This window comes from Heloderma suspectum, chromosome 1 (assembly GCF_057233095.1).
Source record: "Heloderma suspectum isolate Gila_16-S chromosome 1, 16-S_ref, whole genome shotgun sequence".
Taxonomy (NCBI): Eukaryota; Metazoa; Chordata; class Lepidosauria; order Squamata; family Helodermatidae; genus Heloderma; species Heloderma suspectum.
In genome coordinates this window covers 388,647,741-388,671,174 of record NC_139458.1, presented here as the reverse complement: position 1 = coordinate 388,671,174, position 23,434 = coordinate 388,647,741, and the positions used below count along the sequence as shown (strand labels likewise).

Below are 23,434 nucleotides of genomic sequence, written 5' to 3'. Positions count from 1 at the left end.
AGTGCGACCCTGTTGATTCTCCTCGACCTCTCAGCAGCTTTCAAATACCATCGACCATGGCATCCTTCTGGATAGGTTGTCTGGGCTGGGAGTTGGAGACATTGCACTGCAGTGGTTCTGCTCCTACTTGGATGGTTGATTCCAGAAGGTGGTGCTGGGGGATTACTGCTCTGAGCCATGGCAATTGTGCCATGGGGTTCCAAAGGGGAACGCCGAGGTGCACGCCGAGGCGCTGCCTCTGGCAGCTCCGCCTATTTTATCCCTCATGCTGTTTAACATCTACATGAAACTGCTGGGGGAGGTTATCCAGAGGTGTCGGCTGACGTGCCATCAATATGCGGATGACATCCAGCTCTACCTCTCTTTCTCATCAAACCCAGGTGAGGCAGTGGCTATTCTGAATCAGTGCCTGGGCATGGTAATGGACTGGATGAGGGCCAATAAACTGAAACTCAATCCAGACAAGATGGAGGTACTGTTAGTGGGTGGTTCGTCTGCCTGGCTAGGTGATATTCAACCTATTCTGGAGGGGGTTGCACTCCCCCTAAAGGATCACGTTTGTAGTTTGGGGGTGCTCTTGGATCCAGAACTGTCACTTGAGGCACAGGTGAACTCAGTGGCACGGAGCACTTTTTATCAGCTTAGGCTGGTATACCAACTACGCCCTTATCTGGACAGAGATAGCCTAGCTACAGTTATCCATGCTCTGATAACTTCTCGTCTGGATTACTGCAATGCGTTATATGTGGGGCTGCCATTGAAAACGGTCCGGAAACTTCAGCTGGTCCAAAATAGGGCAGCAAGATTGTTAACAGGGACTGGCCTGCGAGCTCATATTACGCCAGTACTTTTCCAGCTGCACTGGCTGCCGGTCCATTTCCAGGCCCGATTCAAAGTGCTGGTATTAACATTTAAAGCCCTTAATGGCTTGGGGACAAGTTATCTGAAGGATTACCTCCTCCCATATGTGCCTGCCCGGACCTTAAGATCATCCTCAGTGGCCCTTCTCCATGAGCCCCTGCCACAGGAAGTGAGGCAGGTGGCTACTAGGAGGAGGGCTTTTTCTGCTGTGGCACCCCAGCTGTGGAATGGGCTCCCTAGTGAGGTTCACCTGGCACCTACATTGTTTTCCTTTCGGCGTCAGGTGACGACCTTTTTATTTTCCCAGGCATTTTAGCATTTTAACTTTCTAGACTTTTAGCTTTGCTGTTTTAAATCTGTATTTTAAATTCCTGCACTGCTGCTAGGTTTTATTATGGTCGTATTGTTATATTGTGGTTTTAATGTTCTACATATTTTATATTGTTTTATTGTGTGCCGTTTGGTTTTAATTTTTCTGAACCGCCCAGAGAGCTTCAGCTATTGGGCGGTATAGAAATGAAATAAATAAATAAAATGAACAAAGTCATAATTTGCTTACCTTTTCATCAGTGTAACTGACTGAAATCTGGGTAGGAAAACTGTGGATTTTATCAAGAAAAGTAGCAGGAGAAATGTCCATCAGATATGTTCAAAAGATGTTTTTGCGGGACATGCAGTATGGCCAGGAAAATACTCATTTATCCATTAAATACTGACGTGCTTTTCTACATGAAGCATTTATTGTGCACTCGTCATTCCTACTCATAGTTCTTTATGGGTTCTTTAGACAATATCGTGACCCTCCAGTTTCACTTCAGTTTTTAAGCAGCACTTTCAGCAAGTTTTTTTAGAACAGGGAAAATGCAGTATTAATTGTGAAAGTGAAAGAAAATGCTTTTTCCATTTGTGTAATTAGAATAGGAAGGACAAGAGACCTCTTCCAGAAAATTAGAAATATCAGAGGTAAATTCCAGGCAAAAATGGGTATGATCAAAAACAAAGATGGCAAGGACCTAACAGAAGCAGAAGAGATCAAGAAAAGCTGGCAAGAATATATGGAAGATCTGTATAGGAAGGATAATAATATCAGGGATAGATTTGACAGTGTGGTCAGTGAGCTAGAGCCAGACATCCTGAAGAGTGAGGTTGAATGGGCCTTAAGAAGCATTGCTAATAACAAGGCAGCAGGAGATGACGGTATCCCAGCTGAACTGTTTAAAATCTTGCAAGATGATGCTGTCAAGGTGATGCATGCCATATGCCAGCAAATTTGGAAAACACAAGAATGGCCAACAGATTGGAAAATATCAACCTATATCCCCATACCAAAAGAGGGAAGCACCAAAGAATGTTCAAACTATCGAACAGTGGCACTTATTTCACATGCCAGTAAAGTAATGCTCAAGATCTTGCAAGGTAGACACCAGCAATTCACGGAACGAGAATTGCCAGATGTACAAGCTGGGTTTAGAAAAGGCAGAGGAACTAGAGACCAAATTGCCAATATCTGCTGGATAATGGAGAAAGCCAGGGAGTTTCAGAAAAACATCTATTTCTGTTTTATTGACTATTCTAAAGCCTTTGACTGTGTGGATCATAACAAATTGTGGCAAGTTCTTGGTGGTATGGGGATACCAAGTCATCTTGTCTGCCTCCTGAGGAATCTGTATAACAACCAAGTAGCAACAGTAAGAACAGACCACGGAACAACGGACTAGTTTAAGACTGGGAAAGGAGTACGAGAGTGTATACTCTCACCCTATCTATTCAACCTGTACGCAGAACACATCATGCGACATGCTGGGCTTGATGAAGCCAAGGCTGGAGTTAAAATCGCTGGAAGAAACATTAACAATCTCCGATATGCAGATGATACCACTTTGATGGCTGAAAGCGAGGAGGAGCTGAGGAACCTTATGACGAAGGTGAAAGAAGAAAGTGCAAAAGCTGGGTTGCAGTTAAACCTCAAAAAAACCAAGATTATGGCAACCAGCTTGATTGATAACTGGCAAATAGAAGGAGAAAACGTGGAGGCAGTGACAGACTTTGTCTTTCTAGGCGCAAAGATTACTGCAGACGCTGAATGCAGCCAGGAAATCAGAAGACGTTTACTTCTTCGGAGGACAGCAATGACAAATCTGGATAAAATAGTGAAGAGCAGAGACATTATACTGACAACAAAGGTCCGCATAGTTAAAGCAATGGTATTCCCCGTAGTAACCTATGGCTGTGAGAGCTGGACCATAAGGAAGGCTGAGCGAAGGAAGATAGATGCTTTGGAACTATGGAGCTGGAGGAAAATTCTGAGAGTGCCTTGGACTGCAAGAAGACCAAACCAGTCCATACTCCAGGAAATCAAGCCAGACTGCTCACTTGAGGGAATGATATTAAAGGCAAAACTGAAGTACTTTGGCCACATCATGAGAAGACAGGATCCCCTGGAGAAGATGCTGATGCTAGGGGAAGTGGAGGGCAAAAGGAAGAGGGGCCGACCAAGGGCAAGGTGGATGGATGATATTCTGGAGGTGACGGACTCGACCTTGGGGGAGCTGGAGGTGGCGACGGCTGACAGGAAGCTCTGGCATGGGCTGGGTCATGAAGTCATCAAGAGTCAGAAGTGACTGACCGAATAAACAACCAAAAAAATATGCTATTCCAATATATCACAGTACCTCCTAGAGGTTATGCAGTGAAAAAGCACGAAAGGAAACATGTAGTTCTCAGGTCTCAATTCTGCAACAAAACCAAAAGTAGACATTGCGGATTAACTGCCTCATGTAGAAAAGTTCTAAGTGGAGACTCAGGGCCAATTTAGACATGAGTTGTGACATGAGAGGTCCATGACTGGATTTCCCAATTTCATTTTCTTTCCTTAAAAGCAGCTGCAGGAGTGGCAGGATTGGATCAGGTCTGCAGCACTATGTGATGGGGCATAAACTCCCTGCCCCCCAACTTAGATCTCCTCTCTGAAGCTGGCTTTTTAGCTGCAGAGAGGACAAAGACAGAGTACTTGTTTATGTCCGCCTCCATAGCTAATAGCAGACTCAGGGGACAATTTAAGTCAGTGAAACAATCCAGGAGAGAAAGCATTAAACCCTTCCCCCCATTGGCATGCATACCCAATACAATTTGTGTCCCCCTGCTGCTTGTCACCCAATTAGTTTTAGGGGAGAAATGACATCAGGAGGTCTGACCATGGATTTCCCACATCACACCTAATTTGGCACCCAGAGAATACAAGCCGAGGGAGATATTAGGCAGAACATGGGTGGGGGAAGGGGGAGCTGTTGTATACAAGCAGAAAAAGTACAACTAGAGAAAAAAGAGGACACAGAGCCTTATATTATTTATATAATTGATTTCACATATAGTTTCAGGCTGGTATTAAAAAATGCTGAGGCGAAGGCTTTTACAGTCGAAGAAATAGAAAAGTTTCAGCAAACATAATGCTGAACGGATGATAAAGAATTTAGCTTGAGACAGGTAAAAATGCAACCAGTTTTAATTAGGAGAGGTGTAGAAGGGCAGCAGTACTTGAGTTCAGATCCTCAGAAATGGTGAATCCACTCCTGTATCCCATAAACTTTACTTCTAATGTTCAGACTGTGGTTTGTGTGCCTCTTTGTCTCCACAAAAAAGTACTCAAGCAATGAAATGGTTTTTAATTGAGCGCCCTTCTGCATAATCAGCTTAGTACAATAAATGCACCCTTGATTTCCTCTAGCTGCATACAGTTTGCACATTTTCCCTCAATGTTCTTTTTTTGTTTATGACAAAACACTCCCAGAAATGCTCCTAGATATTCCCCACCTTCACAGCAGATGACAGTCTGATGGAGGGTGAAGTGGAATAGCATTCAGCCCTAGGATTTTTCCGAGTGACAGATTTGCTGAGGCCTGACAATGCAAGCCATATAGGAGGAAAGCCCTAATTCCCTGTGTTTGCATATGGCAGACCAGGATCTAGCATGCTCAACCACAGTGGCACAATTCAAAAGAGCAAACATCACTCATGGTGTCCCTCGATACTTTGCAATACCTTTTCCTTTTCCCTAGCCTCTGGCTTAATGCCGTTAAATCCTGAAATACATTTCAATCGTCATGCCAAAATGCCCTTATTAGAAGGAGAAAGGGGAGACTTGGTACATACCCTTCCATTGCTCTCCTTCCACTCGTCATCTTTTAAAAGGTGAGGATTTGACACGTGGCCTAATTCCTTGGCAGGACAGTGAGAGGGGGCGGTTAATGGCAGTAAGGATTCAGGTGGACACCCAGCAACCTTCAAGGCTGAGGACAAGCCATTCTGGAAAGCTAGGTCTGATGTGCTGGTTTCTGATGAGCCAATAAAATATAAAACATAAACATGTTACCATGGACAGCAAGTATGTATGAAATTGTAAAAAGCATTACTGTAGAGAGCATGAGCCAAGAAGTTACACAATGTATTAACGTTGATAAAGAGTTGGTGCCAAGGAGATACTCCAGTAGATTGAATAACCCCCTGTATAGATGACCTCAAAGAATATAAAGTCTGTGGAGGAGGAAAGCAAACTGAAAGAGCAGGCCTTCTTGCTACCATCTTCTGACAACTGAGGGTGATGCGAATGTTGCCTTTGTAAAGAAACATCACACATTAGCCAGTTTTGGAGACCCTGTCACAATATTATTTAAATCTGCATGGGGGGGGGGGGACCCGCAACAAGATGTTGCAGTGCATCCTCAGCTTCTAACAGGAATATTATTGTTCATGGTTCAAGATTCCACGAAGCCAGCCATGCTCTATTCCAGAAGGCCATTCCACCCCCTACCCACCCCAAAGCATTCTGTTTTTCTTTTCCAACTGACACTCAACATCCCATGACTACTGAGCATGCTCAGTCCCCATTGAGCCCCCTTAGTTTTTGTAAAAGATGTTTTGTACTTCTGCAAACCTCAGGGGTCTCCTGAGCATGCTGATAGATCTCCCTTTAGTTTCTCAGTAGCCCTATTTGGACTCCAGTTCTGCTGGTGCTCACCACCTTATTAGAGGAATGGTCTAGCCACATTTGGAATACTTTGTAAGGTTCTCGGCTCCCCATCTCAAAAATATGTAATATAGCTCAGAAAGGTGTAGAAAGGGCAATCAAAACGATCAAGAGGTTGGAGCAGCTTAAGAAAAAAAAATTAAACAAAGGGGCACATGACAGAGAGAGCATAAAGTAAGGCGTGGGAGGTAGGGTTGCACTATATGTTAAAAATACATATCTCTGCACAGAAATACAGGAGGATGAGCTTGGTAGACCCATTGAGAGCATCTGGGTTAAAATAAATGGAGCAAAGAATAAAAGGAACGTGGTGGTCAGAGTCTACTACCAGCCACCCAATCAAGGAGAAGACGAGGATGAAACTTTTGAAAAGCAAATAGCCAAAGTTTCAAGGAATCATGATGTAGTGGTAATGGGGGACTTCAGTTTCCCCAATATTTGTTGGGAGATAAATTCTGCAAAACATGGCCCCTCCAGGAAATTCCTGGCTTGTGTGGTAGATAACTTCCTCCTATAGAAAGTAGAGGAAGGATCTAGAGGATTGGCTATCCTTGACTTGTTCCTAACAAACATAGATGACTTAGTGGACAAAGTAGCAGTTACAGGAACTCTGGGCAAAAGCAACCATCTTAAACTTGAGTTCTTGGTTCCAAGGGAAGCAAAAGCTGAGTGTAGTCAAACGCGTACCCTGTATTTTAGGAAAGCTGATTTTAATAAACTCAGAACAATGATAAGTGAAGTCCCATGGCAAGCAACTCTAATGAGAAAAGGAGTCCAAGATGGGTGAGAGCTTTTAAAAAAGGAAATTATCAAGGCACAATTACAAACAATTCCAACAAGAAGAAAAGGCGGAAGAGAACAGAAGTAGCCAATGTGGCTTCACAAAAAGCTTAGAGATGACCTGAAAACAAAAAAGGACACCTATAGGAAGTGGAAAGAAGGCCAAGCAACAAAGGAAGAGTACAGGCAGTTAGCACAGAATTGCAGGGATGGCATCAGGAAGGCTAAGGCTGAGAACGAGCTGAGGTTAGCGAGGGATGCTAAAAGCAACAAAAAAGCTTTCTTCAGCTACGTGCATAATAAAGACAGAGGAAAGAAATGGCGGTTCAGCTATTAAATAAGGATGGCAATATGATAGCAGATGACAAAGAAAATGCAGAGGTGCTCAATTCCTACTTTGGCTCAGTCTTCTCCCAAAAGAGGGTCTATGACCCGCCTGGCAAAGTCGAAGTACAGGCTGAAGGGGCAGGATTGCAGCTTGAGATTGATAGGCATATGGTCAAGGAACACCTAATTACTTTGAATGAGTTCACATCTCCAGGGCCATATGAACTGCACTCTACAGTAATAAAGGAACTGGCAGAAGAACTCTCAGAAGCACTGTCTCTTATCTTTGAGAAATCATGGAGGACGGGTGAAGTGCCAGATGACTGGAGGAGTGCTAATGTTGTCCCTATCTTCAAAAAGGGTAAAAAGGAGGAACCTGGGAAATACAGACCAGTCAGTCCGACATCAATCCCTGGGAAAATTCTGGAGCAGATTAGAAAGCAATCCATCTGTAAGCACCTTGAAAACAATGCAGTGATTACTCAAAGCCAACATGGATTTGTCAAGAACAAATCCTGCCAGACGAATCTGATCTCATGTTTTGATCAAGTAACCTCTCTTGTGGACTGTGGGAATGCTGCAGACATCATATACCTCGACTTCAGCAAAGCTTTCGACAAAGTGCCCCATGATATCCTGATGAGCACACTAGCTCAAAGTGGACTAGATAAAACAACAATCCGGTAGATCCACAGTTGGCTACAGAATTGGACCCAAACAGCACTTATTAATGGGATCTTCTCTAACAGGGGAGAGGTAACAAGTGGGGTACCGCAGAGCTCAGTCCTGCCCAGTGCTCTTCAACATTTTTATTAATGACTTGGAGGAGGAGGTGCAGGGAATGCTGATCAAATTTGCAGATGACACAAAATTGGGCGGGATAGCTAATACTATGGAAGACAGAAACAAAATTCAAAGTGATCTTGATAGACTGGAGCGCTGGGCAGAAAACAACAGAATGACATTTAATAGGGATAAATGCCAAGTTCTGCACCTAGGAAAAAGAAACCAAATGCACAGATACAAGATGGGGGATACGTGGTTCAACAACACTACAGGAAAGAAGGATCTTGGAATTGTTGTAGATCACAAGCTGAATATGAGCCAACAATGTGATGTGGCTGCAAAAAAGGCAAATGCTATTTCGGGCTGCTAGAAGCATAGCTCCCAAATCCCGAGATGTACTAGTTCCCCTCTACTCAGCATTGGTTAGGCCTCATCTGGAGTACTGTGTCCAGTTCTGGGCACCACACTTTAAGAAGGATGCAGACCAACTGGAGAGGGTTCAGAGGAGGGCAACGAAGATGATCAGGGGACTGGAAACAAAGCCCTATGAAGAGAAACTGAAAGAACTAGGCATGTTTAGCCTTGAGAAGAGAAGACTGAGGGGAGACATGATAGCGCTCTTCAAGTACTTGAAAGGTTGTCACAGAGAGGAAGGCCAGGATCTCTTCTCGATCATCCCAGAGTGCAGGACACGGAATAATGGGCTCAAGTTACAGGAAGCCAGATTCCGGCTGAACATCAGGAAAAACTTCCTGAGTGTCAGAGCAATACGACAATGGAACCAATCACCTGGGGAGGTGGTGGGCTCTCCCACACTGGAGGCATTCAAGGTGAGGCTGGACAGCCATCTGTCAGAGATGCTCTGACTTAGATTCCTGCAGTGAGCAGGGGGTTGGACTTGATGTCCTTGTAGGCCCCTTCCAACCCTACTATTCTATGATTCTATGAGTCTTTTTCCTTCCACTGTCATAAAGAATTCTATTAATAAAATGGATTGTCAGCACAGAAAAAAGAAAATACTTTTTCATGTAACACATAATGAACTCTGCCACAGGGTGTGGTGATGGGCTTAGATGGCTTTAAAAAGGGAAGAAAACAAGTTCTTGGAGGACTGGGACTATCAACAACAATTATCATAGCTAACTGGAACCTCCATGCTCAGAAGCACTGTACCTCTGAACAACAAGTACAGGCTGTTACTTTCACATGCTGCTTGTGGGCTTCCCAAAGGCAGGGATGGGCAGAATTCAGGCTGGTGGGATCTACTTTGTTGTGGGTTTTTTTACTACAGCCTTCCCCAACCTGGTGCCTTCCAGTCCCAGATGTGTTATGACTGCAACTCCCAGCACCCCCAGTCACCATGAGGTTTCTGGGAGTTGTAGTCCAACTCACCTGGAGGGCACCAGGTTGGGGAAGGCTGTTTTACTAGAACCATAAGATCTGCCAGCTGGAGCCAAGTACAAAAGACATACACTGAAGCATTAAAGAATTCGGAGCCCAGAAATTGGTTCCGAGTACAAGAACTGAACTGAGCTCACAATCCTTCCACCACACACAGATCCACTCCTGGTTACCCGAAGCTTTCTTCATTTCAATTTGCAGCTGCTGCTGCTACTGCTAAGCATTTGGGAGACAGAAGTCCTTGCTGTTTTTCTCCCAAAAATCACTCAGAGATCCAGACTAGTAGATTCAGATCTACCTTCTTCCCACCCCTGAACAAAGATATCTCACTGGATCCTGTGAGAAACAGATTGCTGGACCAGAAGGACCCTTGATCTGATCCAGCAGGGCTTTCCTTATATTCTCAACTCTGATTTTGTGACTGAACATGGATTCATGACGTAAATTTCATCCAACCCCATCAGCTGGGGTTAAAACCACATGTTCCCTGAACAGTGAAGCATCACCTTCATGGAAGGACTGGGTGAATTGGTTATCTTCCTCCCTGAGACCAAGGGACTGGCTCACACCTTTTGGCTATGTGTGTTCCTGGTGATAATGATATCTGTCAGTCCTCAGACTCGCCTGAAAGAACTCCTCTGAGGTGACACTACCAGGCAGGAAGTGTTAAGGACACTCTTGCTTGCATTTCCTCAAATCACCCCTCCAGGGGACCTAGAATTTCCTAATGCCCCTCCACACAGACTCGCAAATGTCTCTTCTTTTCCCCTTCCTTTGTCAAACTGTCCAGTCAAGAACTGAAAAGTTTCATTACATAGGGCAGCTCCCTAGCTGGGCTGTATACGATGTACAATGGACTCATTCCCTGCTCAGATGTCCACAGCCTAAGTCAGGGTGGGAAAGACTCTCTAGCCTTGGCTAGGGATGTCAGAGAATTTCGCCACGAATCTCAGGGAGGCCGAATGCCAGCGCATTCAGCCCCCTGAAATCGGTGGCGAAACGGTCTGCCATCCCCCCGCCCCCCCCCCCGGGACGGGACTTACCTTGTGCGAATGTCCCTGGCGGCGGCGGCGGCGGCGGCTCCGGCGGCGGTTCGGTGGCGGCGGCCGGTCTTCCGACCGGCTGCCGCCACCGCCATTTCCAGAAAAAAAAAAACCCACCAAAAAACATGATAGGCTACATAAACATTTACGTAGCCTATCATGGCTAGATTTTAAAAAAATACCATGATAGGCTACGTAAATGTTTACGTAGCCTATCATGGCTGAGTAAAAAAAAACCAAAAAAAGACCGTGCGTATGCAAATTGCGGCGCCCATGGGCGCCGCCATTTGCGTTCCTTATTTTGGCACGTCTAGTCTACGTAAACATTTATGTAGACTACGGCGAAAATAAGGGGAACGCAAATAACGTAGATGCTACGCTATTTGCGTTCCCCTTATTTTCGCCATAGTTTGCGTACGCGCGGGGGGGGTGTTGGTTTTTTTTTTACTCAGCCGTGATAGGCTATGTAAACATTTACGTAGCCTATCACGGCTGATTGCAGGGACGCAAACAACGGCGGCTACAGCCGCCGCCATTTGCATTCCCGGCCAGCCAGGATTCGCAGCGGGAGGGACGGGGCGCCTCCCCCCTGGCCAGAATTTCAGCGGGAGGGACGGAGTGCCTCCCCCCCCTCCGCAAATCAAATTTCGGGCAAGGTAAGTGACTTTCGTACATCCCTAGCCTTGGCGTAGCTCAGGGGTAGAGCACACGTTTTGCATGCAGAAAGTCCCAGCTTCAATGCCCAGCATCTGCGGATAGGGCTGGGAAAGCCCCCAGCCTGAAACCTTGGACAGCCACCACCAGTCAGTGTAGACCTGCCTTTCCCAACACAGTACCCTCCAGATGCGTTGGACTATAACTCCCATCATCCCCAGACAGAATGGTTGGGGAAGGCTGGTGTAGACAATACTGAGCTAGATGGGCCAAGAGCCTGAGTCAGCATAAGGCAACTTCCTATAGGGATGAGAGAACCAGAGATGCTTGAGCCAGCGGAGGCTGGTGGCTCCGATGTCAGTGGGGCAGTGAATTCGCTCCGGGTTTCTGTCAGAACCAGTCAGAGCTCTGAAGGAGCTATCCAAGGCTTGCTCCAGGTTTCAGTCAGAATTCTAAAGGAGTTATCCATGGTCTGATGCTGCTTACATTCCTAGAAGCCCCTCCAAATGCCAGCTTGGAGAGAGACTGGATGTACATCTGCAATATGCAAGGGCTGTAGGGACCGTGCATTCAGAAAGCCTGACTTGTGGGAGTTGGCACAAGGTTATCTTGGCCAATCGCAAGGCTGTCTATTCCCAGAGCATTCCCCAGGTTTCCTGTGAAAGTGCTGAACCCGGAGCACAAGAAACTGTAGTCCAGACATGCGATTAACATCCAAACCAGCACAGGGAGATAGAGATGGGGGCGGGGGGATTAACACTGGCCATGGGAGAAGCTGCAAAGGCCCAGAAGAAAATAGGAGAAAACAGAGGGGTGACTGGTTTGGGCCCCGGACCAGAAAACAACCCACTACTAACCTCATTTAAGATACACTGGGCTTGCACAACACGCTAACCCACACTCAGTGGTTGAGTGTGGGTTGTTGTTCAACTGTGGGTTAACGTGATGTCTGAACCCAGAACATTTTCTGCAGGGTGGCTTGTTAACCAGGCAATGTGGCTAATTTTTCTCAAACAAGCCACCTTGAGAACCCATGGTCTGTTATTGGGTTATTCAGGGTGGTTAACAAGCTACACTGCATGGTTAAAAAGCCACCCTCTGGAAAATGTCCTGGGTTCAGACAACAAACTAACCCATGGTTCAACAAACAACCCACACTCAATCACTAAGTGTGGGTTAGCGTGTTGTGTGAACAGCCCCATTATCTCTACTTTTTTAGACTTGTGTTACATCCCTTACAACTTTCCTTGGATTTTATTTATAGCAGGGATGAGGAACCTGTGACCCTCCAGCCCAGCCTTCCCCCAGCTGATGGTGTCCAGATTTTTTTAGCTGCAATTCCCATCATCCCCATCCACTGTCCATGCTGGCAATGGGAGGTGGAGTTTGACGACATCTGGAGAGCCATAGGTCCTCTGCCCCTGATTTATATGATGACATTTTTGCTTGCTCTGTGCAAAAGGGGAGGTATCTTGATCCAGAGAAAATAAATGCCCTCTTCTGTTTGTTAGGAAATTAAATAGCATTTCAAAAGAATTTAGCTGCTTAGAGTGGTTGCCACAATAAATCCCTTCCCGAGACTTCCCCCTGCTGTGGAATAATTATCAAAGCTAGCAGCTCAGGCCCCTTGAAATTAGCACCTTTGACCAGGCAGTCAACCTAGAGACAGAATGTGACATTTTATTTTCACACACAACACAGGTCCTGCTCTCCAGCCCGCCTTTGTGTGGCATTGAGAACGAAGAAAAAAAAGGCCACACTTTGAAAAGCAATGAAGTCATGTCAAAGTTAACCATAATCTACACAACAATGGTGTTTAAAAATCAATAACATATTTTTCTGTTATTTCATTCCACACCAGCCTACAGAGTGCTTTTCCTATTAAAGCTGCTGTGTAAAAGCTATTGCCTTCCTGCTCAGCAGAACAGCAATACAGATTCATACAGCTGCTTTCTATAATGACACAATGCCCAGCACTGCAGCAATAGAAATTGGCTCTGATGACTTTTTTTTAAGTGTTATTTATTGCATTTGTACCTTGCTCCTCCTCCAGGGAGCTAACGGTGGCATGCATGGCTGTATTATACTCTCACAACAACCCTGTGAGGTAGGTTAGGGTGAGAGAGAGCCCAACCAGTCTCCCAAAGAGCTTTGTGAGTGAGCAAGAATTTGAACCTGGATCTCCCCAGTTCTAGTCCAATCGCTACACTGCACTGGCTTTCAACACTGGTACAGCCAGGGAATTTTAGACCCTGGACTTAATGGTCTTATGGAAATCCGCTTTAGATGGCCATGTGTATTACTCCAGTTACGGAGCACACAACTAACATTTCTCTTTCCCCTCCCTGCCACTTCATGCTTCACAACCAGTTCTACATTCCTGATATGTTCGAGAAAAAAGCCCAAACAAAATAAAAACCTCTTTGCCAACCCTAATTAAAAAGAAGATGAAGAAATACTCTGAGCATGTGCAGGTTTGCATTTAAAGTCAGTTAAATCATAGCACTATCACAACTACAGGAATAAAATAGAGTTGGTGTCTGCTGCCCTGATACTAAACATATTTACTTGGGAATAAGTAGTATTTTACTGTAGAAATGGAGCGGGTGTGTGTGTGTGTGTGTGTGTAAAAATAATAAAATGAGCTTCTGTAGGTATGTACAAGCCCAGTTGGCTGTCCCCTAATTCTAAAATGTTTAAAAATAAGAAGAAAAGATGCTGCGGCAAGCAGTGTCAGCCCTGCGGGGTCCCAGCATGCCCACGCCAGTCCAGGTGCTGATGCAAGGCCTGTTTGTCACTGCCCCCATCACCTGTTACTCTCTGGATGGTCATCTGGGGGGCCCTGGGTTGTGCAGGACCTGGACTTTGGCCCCAAGGTCCAGCCCTAGTGGCGCCACTGGCTCTCAAGACTGGCTGTTCCTCCAAATGCTAGCTAGCGTTGGCTAAGATACATATTACCAAAATGGTGTGGGTACCGCTTCCCTGTGCCTGTATCTCACATTGCTCTGATAACGTATGAAATGGGGACTTTACATGGGAGCGACGTTCCCACCCCAGTCTCCCCCTCCACAATGGGGCCAGCAGCATTGACATGACACCTTTGCGCATGATCTTCCCCATCCCATCCGTTTTTCTTGTTTCATATGCTATTGCATCAGAGGGGGGTTCAGCCACAGGTTAAGGTTCTCAACGGACATTCAAATGTTAAAGGTACCTTACAGTAACTTGCCCCCTTCCTTCCATGTTCCTTGTCCGCCTCTTACCAAGGGGGCTTCCAGACAAGGCCTTTATCCCACCATCACATTGCTGCATTCACAGAATTGTATGGGTGTGTGTATCCATATGACCTCTTCCACTCATAACCCTCCCGTCTTTTCCCGCCACTTCTTCCATCTTTTTTCTTACCATAGAAAAGCCATAAAGACAGAAGAGCTGCACAATGTCTTTGGATTATTACTACTAGAACTCCTCCATCTGGAAGCACAAGACTCTGATGGGCCACTTTCTCCTGAGTATATTAGCTTTTCTACATGAGGCTATTAATCCACTGTATCTACTTTCAGTTTCATTGCAGAACTGAGATCTGAGCACCACATGAGGGGTGCTCCTTTCCTGCTTTTATGCTACATAACCTCTAGGTGGCACTGAGGTATAGTGGAATAGAGGAAATTGCACATTCTTTTGCTTTCACAATTAAATGCCACATTTTCCCTGCTCTAAAAAAACTGGCCAAAACTGCTGGTTAGACATAGAAGTGAAACTGGAGGGTCACAACAACATCAAAAGAATCCATAAACAACTATGAGTAGGGAATAACGAGCACACGATAAATGCCTCATGTAGAAAAGCCCTGTAGAGGCAATGATATTTATAAATTACATAGTTTTTATATTGCTTTCCTATAAAACCATGATTTCTAGGCTGTTCTGCCCACCATATCTCCAAGATTCTCTCCTATGCTTTCATTCCAATATGGATGCCTTATTTCCAGATCCTGACCACTCTGGTTCAATATTTCTGCTCCATTGGCAGCCTGACCTAGGAGCTCCTCTTTGCCTTTTGGGTCCAATCCTGCCTTCCAGCACCACATTTCAGTTTTGCTCCTTGATTGAAACATCTGGTGTCAATTGCTACTCTGACACTGGCCTGCCCCCAAACTCTGTCTCAGAGAAATGACTTTGCTCCTACATCTGGATAAACTTCTGCCAGGGGTGATTAACTCTAGTGACTCCCATGCCAGCACAACAAGATGATGCTTGATGAACATTCACAGAACCTGCCAGCCCTTGTAATTCTTTTTAATCCACAAGGACCTGCCAAGGAGGACCCATCAATGGTCTTTTCAATTCTATTTCATCCATAGAGGGCACATGAATTCATATGTTTGCTCACAACTGGCAAACCACATCACTGTTTTAGACTTTGGGTACATTTGCTCTGCTTGAGCACCTTTTTCCAAGGGCTGCTCCTATATTACTTAAGTCAGGAATGAGCAGAATGTAGATCGGGATCTATTGGTCAATCTCTGGATAATTTGCAGTAGATTGGCAAGGATTTCTAACTCCCAACTTTTCCACAACAGCAACAACAAAATGACCCCCCAGCACCCTAAATTATACTGCTGAACTGAAGAAAGCTGGGGGTAACCAGGAGTGGATTTCTGTGTGGAAAGCTTGTGAACTCCATTCAGTTCTGGTGCTCAAAACAAATTATCTGGCTTTCTTCACAGAGCTTTTATCCTGCAATTGAGATTGCTCCCTCACGGAAGTTTGAGGGCTCTTTACATGACACCATCACCCTCCAGGGCATCTCCTGCACTAAATGCCCTTTGTTCCATTTTTAAATAGATCGCAGATAATGGGCTATCCTTTTGACGTTTTGACGTTTCCGTGGTCCTGAGTTCCCTCCATGAAAAGAGGAAAAGTGGCAAGAAGAGGAGCGAGATCAATGAAAGATAATGGAAGACTCAGATATGGGGAGGAGGAGGGGGGAAGGGAGGGGGGAAAGGAAGAGGGTGAAAAAAGGAGTCGGTGTCATCCTGCATTTAAAAACGGAAGCAGAAAACCCCATTTTAAATGCAGGATTTTAGGCTGGTGTAGAGATGCCCCTGGGCTAAGAATTTTTTAATTTGTACATTGCAAACCTATACATGTCTACTCAGAAGTAAGTCTCATTGTGTTCAGTGGGGTTCTTTGAATTCAATGGGACTTACTCCCAGGTAAGTGGGTATAGGATTGCAGACTAAGGGCACAGTGATCCTATGTACACCAGTTGCTGGGGAACATGGGTGTGAGGGTGTTGTTGCTCTCATGCCCTGCTTGTAGGTTCCTGGTCAACAGCTGGTTGGCCACTGTGTGAACAGAATGCTGGACTAGATGGACACTTGGTCTGACCCAGCACAGCTCTTTTTATGTTCTTATGTTTAGACAGAAAAAAGTCCTACAACTCCCAGCATTCCCCAGCTAGCATGGCTGGCTGGGGAATGCTGGGAGTTGTAGGACTTTTTCTTGTTTAAATATGCATAGGATTATGCCCTCACAGTGGTATCAAAATTAACACCTCCTGCCAATGGAACAGCTTCCTTCAGCAAAACAGGGAGGGGGCGATTCCCCTTCCCCCCTGAAACATCCCATGTACCCTCAAACTCTGCTTCAGAAGGTTGGAGGAGAAACTGGAGCAAATTTGTGGGTGGATGGGGGGGCCACAAGGAGGGGAGAGGAAGCGAAAGTCCTGTTGCACAAGCAGAGGTCCGCTCACACAATGTTGGATTTTGCCCTCAGTGTTTGTCTTTTGCACCAAGCTCCAGTTAGTGGCTCTTGGAGTTCTAGTAAAAAACAAAATAAAATCAGAGCCTGCAATCCTGAAGTTTGCCCACCCCTGATGTAAGATGCAGGTAAATGCCACACTGGAAAGATAAAAAGAACTCCCATTTCTCTGCAAAGGTATCCATTCTCCAGACCAGTTTGCAAGGTTTTTCTGAGAAACAGGGACATATGTAACCGTTCTTGTACACATCTAAAGACGTGGGTGCACATGCTTATGTCTAATAAAAGTACTATCATGAGCATTCCTAACACCACCACGTTGTGGACTATCTTTTGTCAGATACTTTTGGCATTGGGCTTTCTTCACACGGAGCTTTTATCCTGTGATTGAGATTGCTCCTTCACAGAAGTTTGTGGGCTCTTTACATCACACCGTGACCCTCCAGGGTGTCTCCTGCACTAAATTCCCTTTGTACCATTTTTAAATAGATCGCAGATAATGAGCTATCAAATTACCCCATTGTGTTCTGCTTGAATTCCCCCCCTGAAAGAGGAAAATCTGCAAGAAGAGGAGCGAGATCAATGAAAGATAATGGAAGACTCAGATAAGGGGAGAAGGAGGAAAGGAAGGGGAAGGGGAAGGGGGAAAGGAAGCATGCGAAAAAGGGAGTCGGTTTGATCCTGCATTTAAAACGGAAGCAGAAAGCCCCATTTTAAATGCAGGATTTTAGGCTGGTGTAGAGATGCCCTTAGAGTGGTTCCAGGCAGAGGGATCCTAGTAGGGATGTACGAAAGTGACTTACCTTTCGCAGATTATGTTGATGGGGGGGGAGGCGTTCCGTTCCTCCACCCAGAATCGTTGAACGGCCGGCTGTGCTCCAAGGCAGCTCCGCAGAGCAGCCGGCCAGGCCCAGCCCAGCCAGGCCAGAGCCATCCGCAGCCGGATTTCTGGCCGCGGAGGGCTCTGGGTAAAAAAACAAAACAAAAAAACAACCGCGTACACAAATGGCGGCGGCTACGGCCACCGCCATTTGCATTCCTTCTTTTTGGCCGTCTTAATCTACGTAAATATTTAGGTAGACTATGACGGCGAAAATAAAGGGGAATGCAAATAGCGTAGCGGGCACTATTTGCATCCCTTTTTCATTCACCATTTTAGCCTATGTAAAACTTTACGTAGGCTAAAACGGCGAATCAAAAGGGGACGCAAATAGCGCCCGCTACGCTATTTGCATTCCCCTTTATTTTCGCTGTCATGGTCTATGTAAATATTTACGTAGATTAAGACAGTAAAAAGAAGGAATGCAAATGGCGGCGGCCGTAGCCGCCGCCATTTGCGTATGCGGTTTGTTTGTTTTTTAAACCCACCCCCAACCATGATAGGCTACGTAAAGATTTACGTAGCCTATCACGTCTTTTTTTTTTTTTCCCCACAAGCCTGGAAATGGCGGCGGTGGCAGCCGGTCAGAAGACCGGCCGCCGCTGCCACCGCTGGAGCCACCGCCGCCCGGAAGATCCACCCCAGGTAAGTCTCGTCCTGGGGGGGATCCGCGGGGGGGCGGGGGGGCAGGCCGTTCTGCCACAGATTTCCGGGGGCCGAATGCACTGGCATTCGGCCTCACCGAGATCCGTGGCGGAATTCTCTGACATCCCTAGATCCTAGCGCTACCAATCTAAAGGCCTTGTGCAGCTATTCTGCCTTTCCATCCTTAATTATTGTCTGCAGTAAGAAAACAAAGGTGGAAGAAGCAGTGGGTAAACACAGAAGGGTTACAAACAGAAGACAGTGTTGTCTGGAACTCCCCCACCCCAATACAATTCCAACAGTGTGGCAGGGTGGTTGCATAATAAAAACCTCATCAGGAAGCACCCTCAATTTAGCCTCTAAGCCCACGTTTTCTCAAATTGCACCTACCCAGAGTTTTGAGGGTGTTCTCTTCAGCATTGCAAGACTCTGGCCTTGACCTTAAAGCAGTTGGGAGAAAAAGAGAAATTTGAAAATGCAAGAGGAAAGAAACTGTCTATGACAAGAAAGATAATAGAGTAATTCTCTTAAAGGAGCAATATGCCATATCTGTGACACGTTGCTCAGCCATCAGACGCCACCCGAGGCACCATGCCTCCGAATACCAGCTCCTGCAAGCAAGAGCAGGAGAGGGCAATTGCATTTATGTCCTGCTTGTGGGCTTCCCAGAGGCATCTGGTTGGCCACCATTAGAAATAGGGTGGTGGAAGCTGGTGGAAGCTGGTGACTCCAATGTCAGCGGGATGGTGAATCAACTCTGGGTTTCAGTCAGAACCCGTCAGAACTCTAAAGGCGCTTGGATAGCTCCTTTAGAGTTCTGACAGGTTCTGACTGAAACTCGGATCAGATTCTCCACCCCACTGACATCAGAGCCACCAGCCTCCACCGGGTGATGATGAGTTGGATCATTGGCTTTCCCAAACTGGTGCCCTCCAGAAGTTTTGGACTACAGCTCCCAGCATTCCTGACCATTGTTGTGCTGGCTGTGACTGATGAGGTTGAAGTCCAAAACATCTAGGGGAAGCCAGGTTGGGAAAGAGAGTTACAGAGATGTCGCTCATGTTGCTGTTGAAATAAGTGTTATTTATAATGGCCTATTGTCTCATTAACTGGCAAGGGCATATAAAGGGCAAATTGTATCCTTCTAGAATCTACAGGTGAGGGCTTTTGGAAAGATAGTCCAAACGGAGGCAGCAGAAGAGGCTTACCTCATCTTGGAGGTCTCCTCTGCAGCAAGAGGAGCAGGTTCCAACTGTGATAAGTCTGGAAGAGGTTCCTGAAAATCCGGAGAATTTTCTTCACGTGCCTTCGCTGACTTAGGGATGGGTGGGATCAAGGCTGCCCCTAAAGACCTCCTCAGACTTTCATCCTTCCCATATAGGATCTACAGGGAAGCATGGTGGAAATATTAAAATGCAAACAAAAGATAGCCTCAGTTTCTAACTTTATTTATTACATTTATATCCCACCCCTCTTCTAAGGAGCTCACAACAGCCCTATGAAATAGGCTAGCTGAGAGAGTGTGATGGGCCCTAGGTCACTGAACGAGCTTTGTGGCTGAGTGGGGATTTGAACCTGGGTCTCCCCAGTCTTACTGGATACTCTAGCCCCTACATCGACACCATACTGCTAACTTTAAGTTTCATGGTCTCAGCCAGTGACCCATGGTGCTACATCATTGTTACCTTGGGCCTAAATAGTGGCCCAAACATGGACCTAGAAGACATGGGGTCACAGACTTAAGTGGAATGCAGTGTAGGGTGGCCATGTGTCCTTTTTTTTTTTTTTTTTTACAGAGGACAGACCTCTATTTTGAAGTGCTGCCAGAAGAATGTCCTGTATTTTGAAGGCATCCTCTATTTGAAGGCATGTCTAGTTCAGGTCTTTAAAGAGAAAGGTCAGAAGGAAGAGCTGGGCCTTACAGTTGCCCATCAATAGCACCTGAACAACAGATTGAGCAAGGTACACAGGTGTCAGGATTCTCTTAGCCCCCACTTCACTTCAACGCCCAAACATACACAAAGGAGAGGCTTCAGTCTACAGCTTTTAATCCATTACTTCACAGGGTTATACAGACGCAAATTCTCAGAGACTCTCCATCTACAAAGGAATGCCTTCAGGGGATTCAAATGGAATTTATGAAAGTTGCCTGCCATTTGAAGAGGGAGGCGGTCTGGCTAGCCTAACCTAAGCGGGGGAGGTCCCTCTCTTGTCATGAGGCCTCTAAGCGCAGCTTTTCATGCAAGGCCAATCAGGTAGACTGTCTAAGTTCCGCCCCTGCCTTCTCTCTCTTTGCTCTGCGCCTGCGTCTGGCATCTATTAGGTCATCTTCCCGTTCACTGCCTCTCACAGGGGCGGGGGTGAGGAGGGACCCTCAAGCTCAGCCATCTGGACATTTGTAACCTGAGAAGCAGGCCTACTCATATCTGGACTAGTCGGGAAAACACCTCCCCCATGTCTGATGGTTCTCCTTCAGAATCTGAACTGCTATCCCACTCCCTGCACTCAGAAACACCCCTGACAACAGGTCACCTGGTCAGAGTCTTTCCCACTATGGTGAGATGTACTGTATTTCTATTTAAATTATAATAATTATGTCTAAATTTACATATATAGATATAAATCAGAAAATGCAAATTTTATGCAAATAGAGGTCTTCTTTTGTCCTCTTTTTGGTGATTCAGAAGTGGCACTCTAGATGTAGAAGATCAGAAGCCCCAACTGGGGACAGATGACAGTGCAGAAAGAGGGCCCCAGAAGACCCCAGCTCATACTTAACTGAGTAGTCAATCCAAATCACTCAAGGAATCACTTCGCCAATTGCTCAAGACCCTGCCTTCAACCACACTCCCTCACCTGAGGGGGCAAAGAGCCTACCAAGAAAGTACAGAACTCTGAAAAAGTGCTAAATTCCAGCCAGGAGCATGTCCCCTGTATGAGAGCCACCCCTCCACAAGGAGCTGGGCTTCAAGCAGTTTTCAGGGCTGCTCAACTTCAGGGTCTGTGCTCTAGAGGTTGGAACAATACATTGTCTGGTTAGAAGCTTCTGAATTCTGCAGATTTTGTGTGCCACTCATTCCCTGGTCATGTCTTGCTGGCTAGTGGAAATCACCAGCTCTAGCCCAGATCTTTGGCTTTTGAGCTCCTACAACCTGCAGCCTTCAGTTTGCCGGTCCATGACTGCATCAACTCTGCAAGGGCTCCATCTTGTTCAAGAAGCTAGCTTCACAGAACTCTTCAGGAAAGATGAGACTGTACTCCATAGCATAAAAGCTCTAGTATTTCAGCAGAAGTACCTCATTAGCCTCGGCTTCGAGTTGACACTATTCACGTCACCTGCAGTATAAGAGTTCCCTCTACTTGTCTTTCCTCCCCTTCTTTGCCAGGAGAATTTCAGCAGTCTATTCCTTTTTTCTTTAAAAAAAATGCTACTGGAATAAATTTAGATCACACTCTCCAGGATGTATCTATTATTCCTGCCAGACAGCCTTGAGCTCTGGCCAATTTTGCAACTCCTTCGACCTTCCATCAAAATCTGCTTCTCAGAAGTCTATTAATTTTTTGCATTAGTGCTCCTCCTGCTGGCCCTCATCTGCTTCTCAGCCTAGATGATAAGGTGTGATCACCGGATCCTTGGTCCTCTCCAAATGCCACTTAATAATTTGTCATATCTAACTTGCCGCAAGTTATTAACTCCAGGGGAGCTTCATATCTCATTGAATGTACTATATAAAATACACATGATCTTCCAAAGAGATGATTCCTGCATCAGGAATGGATTTCTAATGCAGAATACTTCACCTAGCTGATGTGTCAGTAAAACAGCTCTGGGGTACTCTGGCATGTCGGATTCATTGTGCAGGTAGGCTGGAGTTCCTCCACCTCCCAATGATGCTGATAACCAGGTCTTCATTTAGCAGGTGGCAGCACAGAAGAGCAAAGCAAAAACGTATTCCTTTTAGGATGGCCGCTTACACATTGCCAAAAAAGAGGAAATGCATCATCAAAAAATAAGGCACCAATTTGCATAATATTTGCACATACAGATGTATATGTATAGGTGCAAATTTAGAAATAATCACTACAATTTAAATAGAAATACAGTACATCTCACCATTGTTGTTGTTGTTTATTCGGTCAGTCGCTTCCGACTCTTTGTGACTTCATGGACCAGCCCACGCCAGAGCTTTCTGTCGGCCGTCGCCACCCCCAGCTCCCCCAAGGTCGAGTCCGTCACCTCCAGAATATCATCCATCTACCTTGCCCTTGGCCGGCCCCTCTTCCTTTTGCCTTCCACTTTCCCTAGCATCAGCATCTTCTCCAGGGTATCCTGTCTTCTCATTATGTGGCCAAAGTACTTCAGTTTTGCCTTTAAGATCATTCCCTCAAGTGAGCAGTCTGGCTTGATTTCCTGGAGTATGAACTGGTTTGATCTTCTTGCAGCCCAAGGCACTCTCAGAATTTTCCTCCAGCACCACAGTTCCAAAGCATCTATCTTCCTTCGCTCAGCCTTCCTTATGGTCCAGCTCTTGCAGCCATAGGTTACTACGGGGAATACCATTGCTTTAACTATGCGGACCTTTGTTGTCAGTGTGATGTCTCTGCTCTTCACTATTTTATCAAGATTTGTCATTGCTCTCCTCCCAAGAAGTAAACGTCTTCTGACTTCCTGGCTGCAGTCGGCGTCTGCAGTAATCTTTGTGCCTCGAAAGACAAAGTCTGTTACTGCCTCCACATTTTCTCCCTCTATTTGCCAGTTATCGATCAAGCTGGTTGCCATAATCTTGGGTTTTTTGAGGTTTAACTGCAACCCAGCTTTTGCACTTTCTTCTTTCACCTTCGTCATGAGGTTCCTCAGCTCCTCCTCGCTTTCAGCCATCAAAGTGGTATCATCTGCATATCGGAGATTGTTAATGTTTCTTCCAGCAGTTTTAACTCCAGCCTCAGCTTCATCAAGCCCAGCACGTTGCATGATGTGTTCTGCATACAGGTTGAATAGGTAGGGTGAGAGTATACAACCCTGCCGTACTCCTTTCCCAATCTTAAACCAGTCCATTGTTCCATGGTCTGTTCTTACTGTTGCTACTTGGACAAGCGGAGAAGAATGACCAGGTGACCTGTGTGCCTGCTCAGTCTGCAGTCCAGGGGCTAACTGTTGATGTAGGGGTACCAGGGGTAACTAAAAGGCCCCTGCTGCCCCCCTTCTTGTGGTTCTTTGACTGCAAAGCAGACTTGGACTGGACACCAAATAGAGGATACCTTCAAAGAG

The 23,434-nt window shown here is 45.9% G+C and overlaps 1 protein-coding gene across 3 annotated transcripts in view; it reads right to left on the bottom strand.

Moving 5' to 3' along the window:
• TOGARAM2 (TOG array regulator of axonemal microtubules 2) overlaps window positions 1–23,434 on the bottom strand; it is a 121,175-nt gene that overhangs the window by 58,811 nt on the left and 38,930 nt on the right. For all 3 annotated transcript variants that reach the window (XM_084828603.1, XM_084828605.1, XM_084828604.1), the window contains 3 exons: window positions 19,374–19,549; window positions 18,556–18,605; window positions 5,011–5,192 (listed from right to left, as the gene is read on the bottom strand). In XM_084828603.1, coding sequence (XP_084684729.1) covers window positions 5,011–5,192; window positions 18,556–18,605; window positions 19,374–19,549 — 408 coding nt within the window. The remainder of the gene's footprint in view (window positions 1–5,010; window positions 5,193–18,555; window positions 18,606–19,373; window positions 19,550–23,434) is intronic.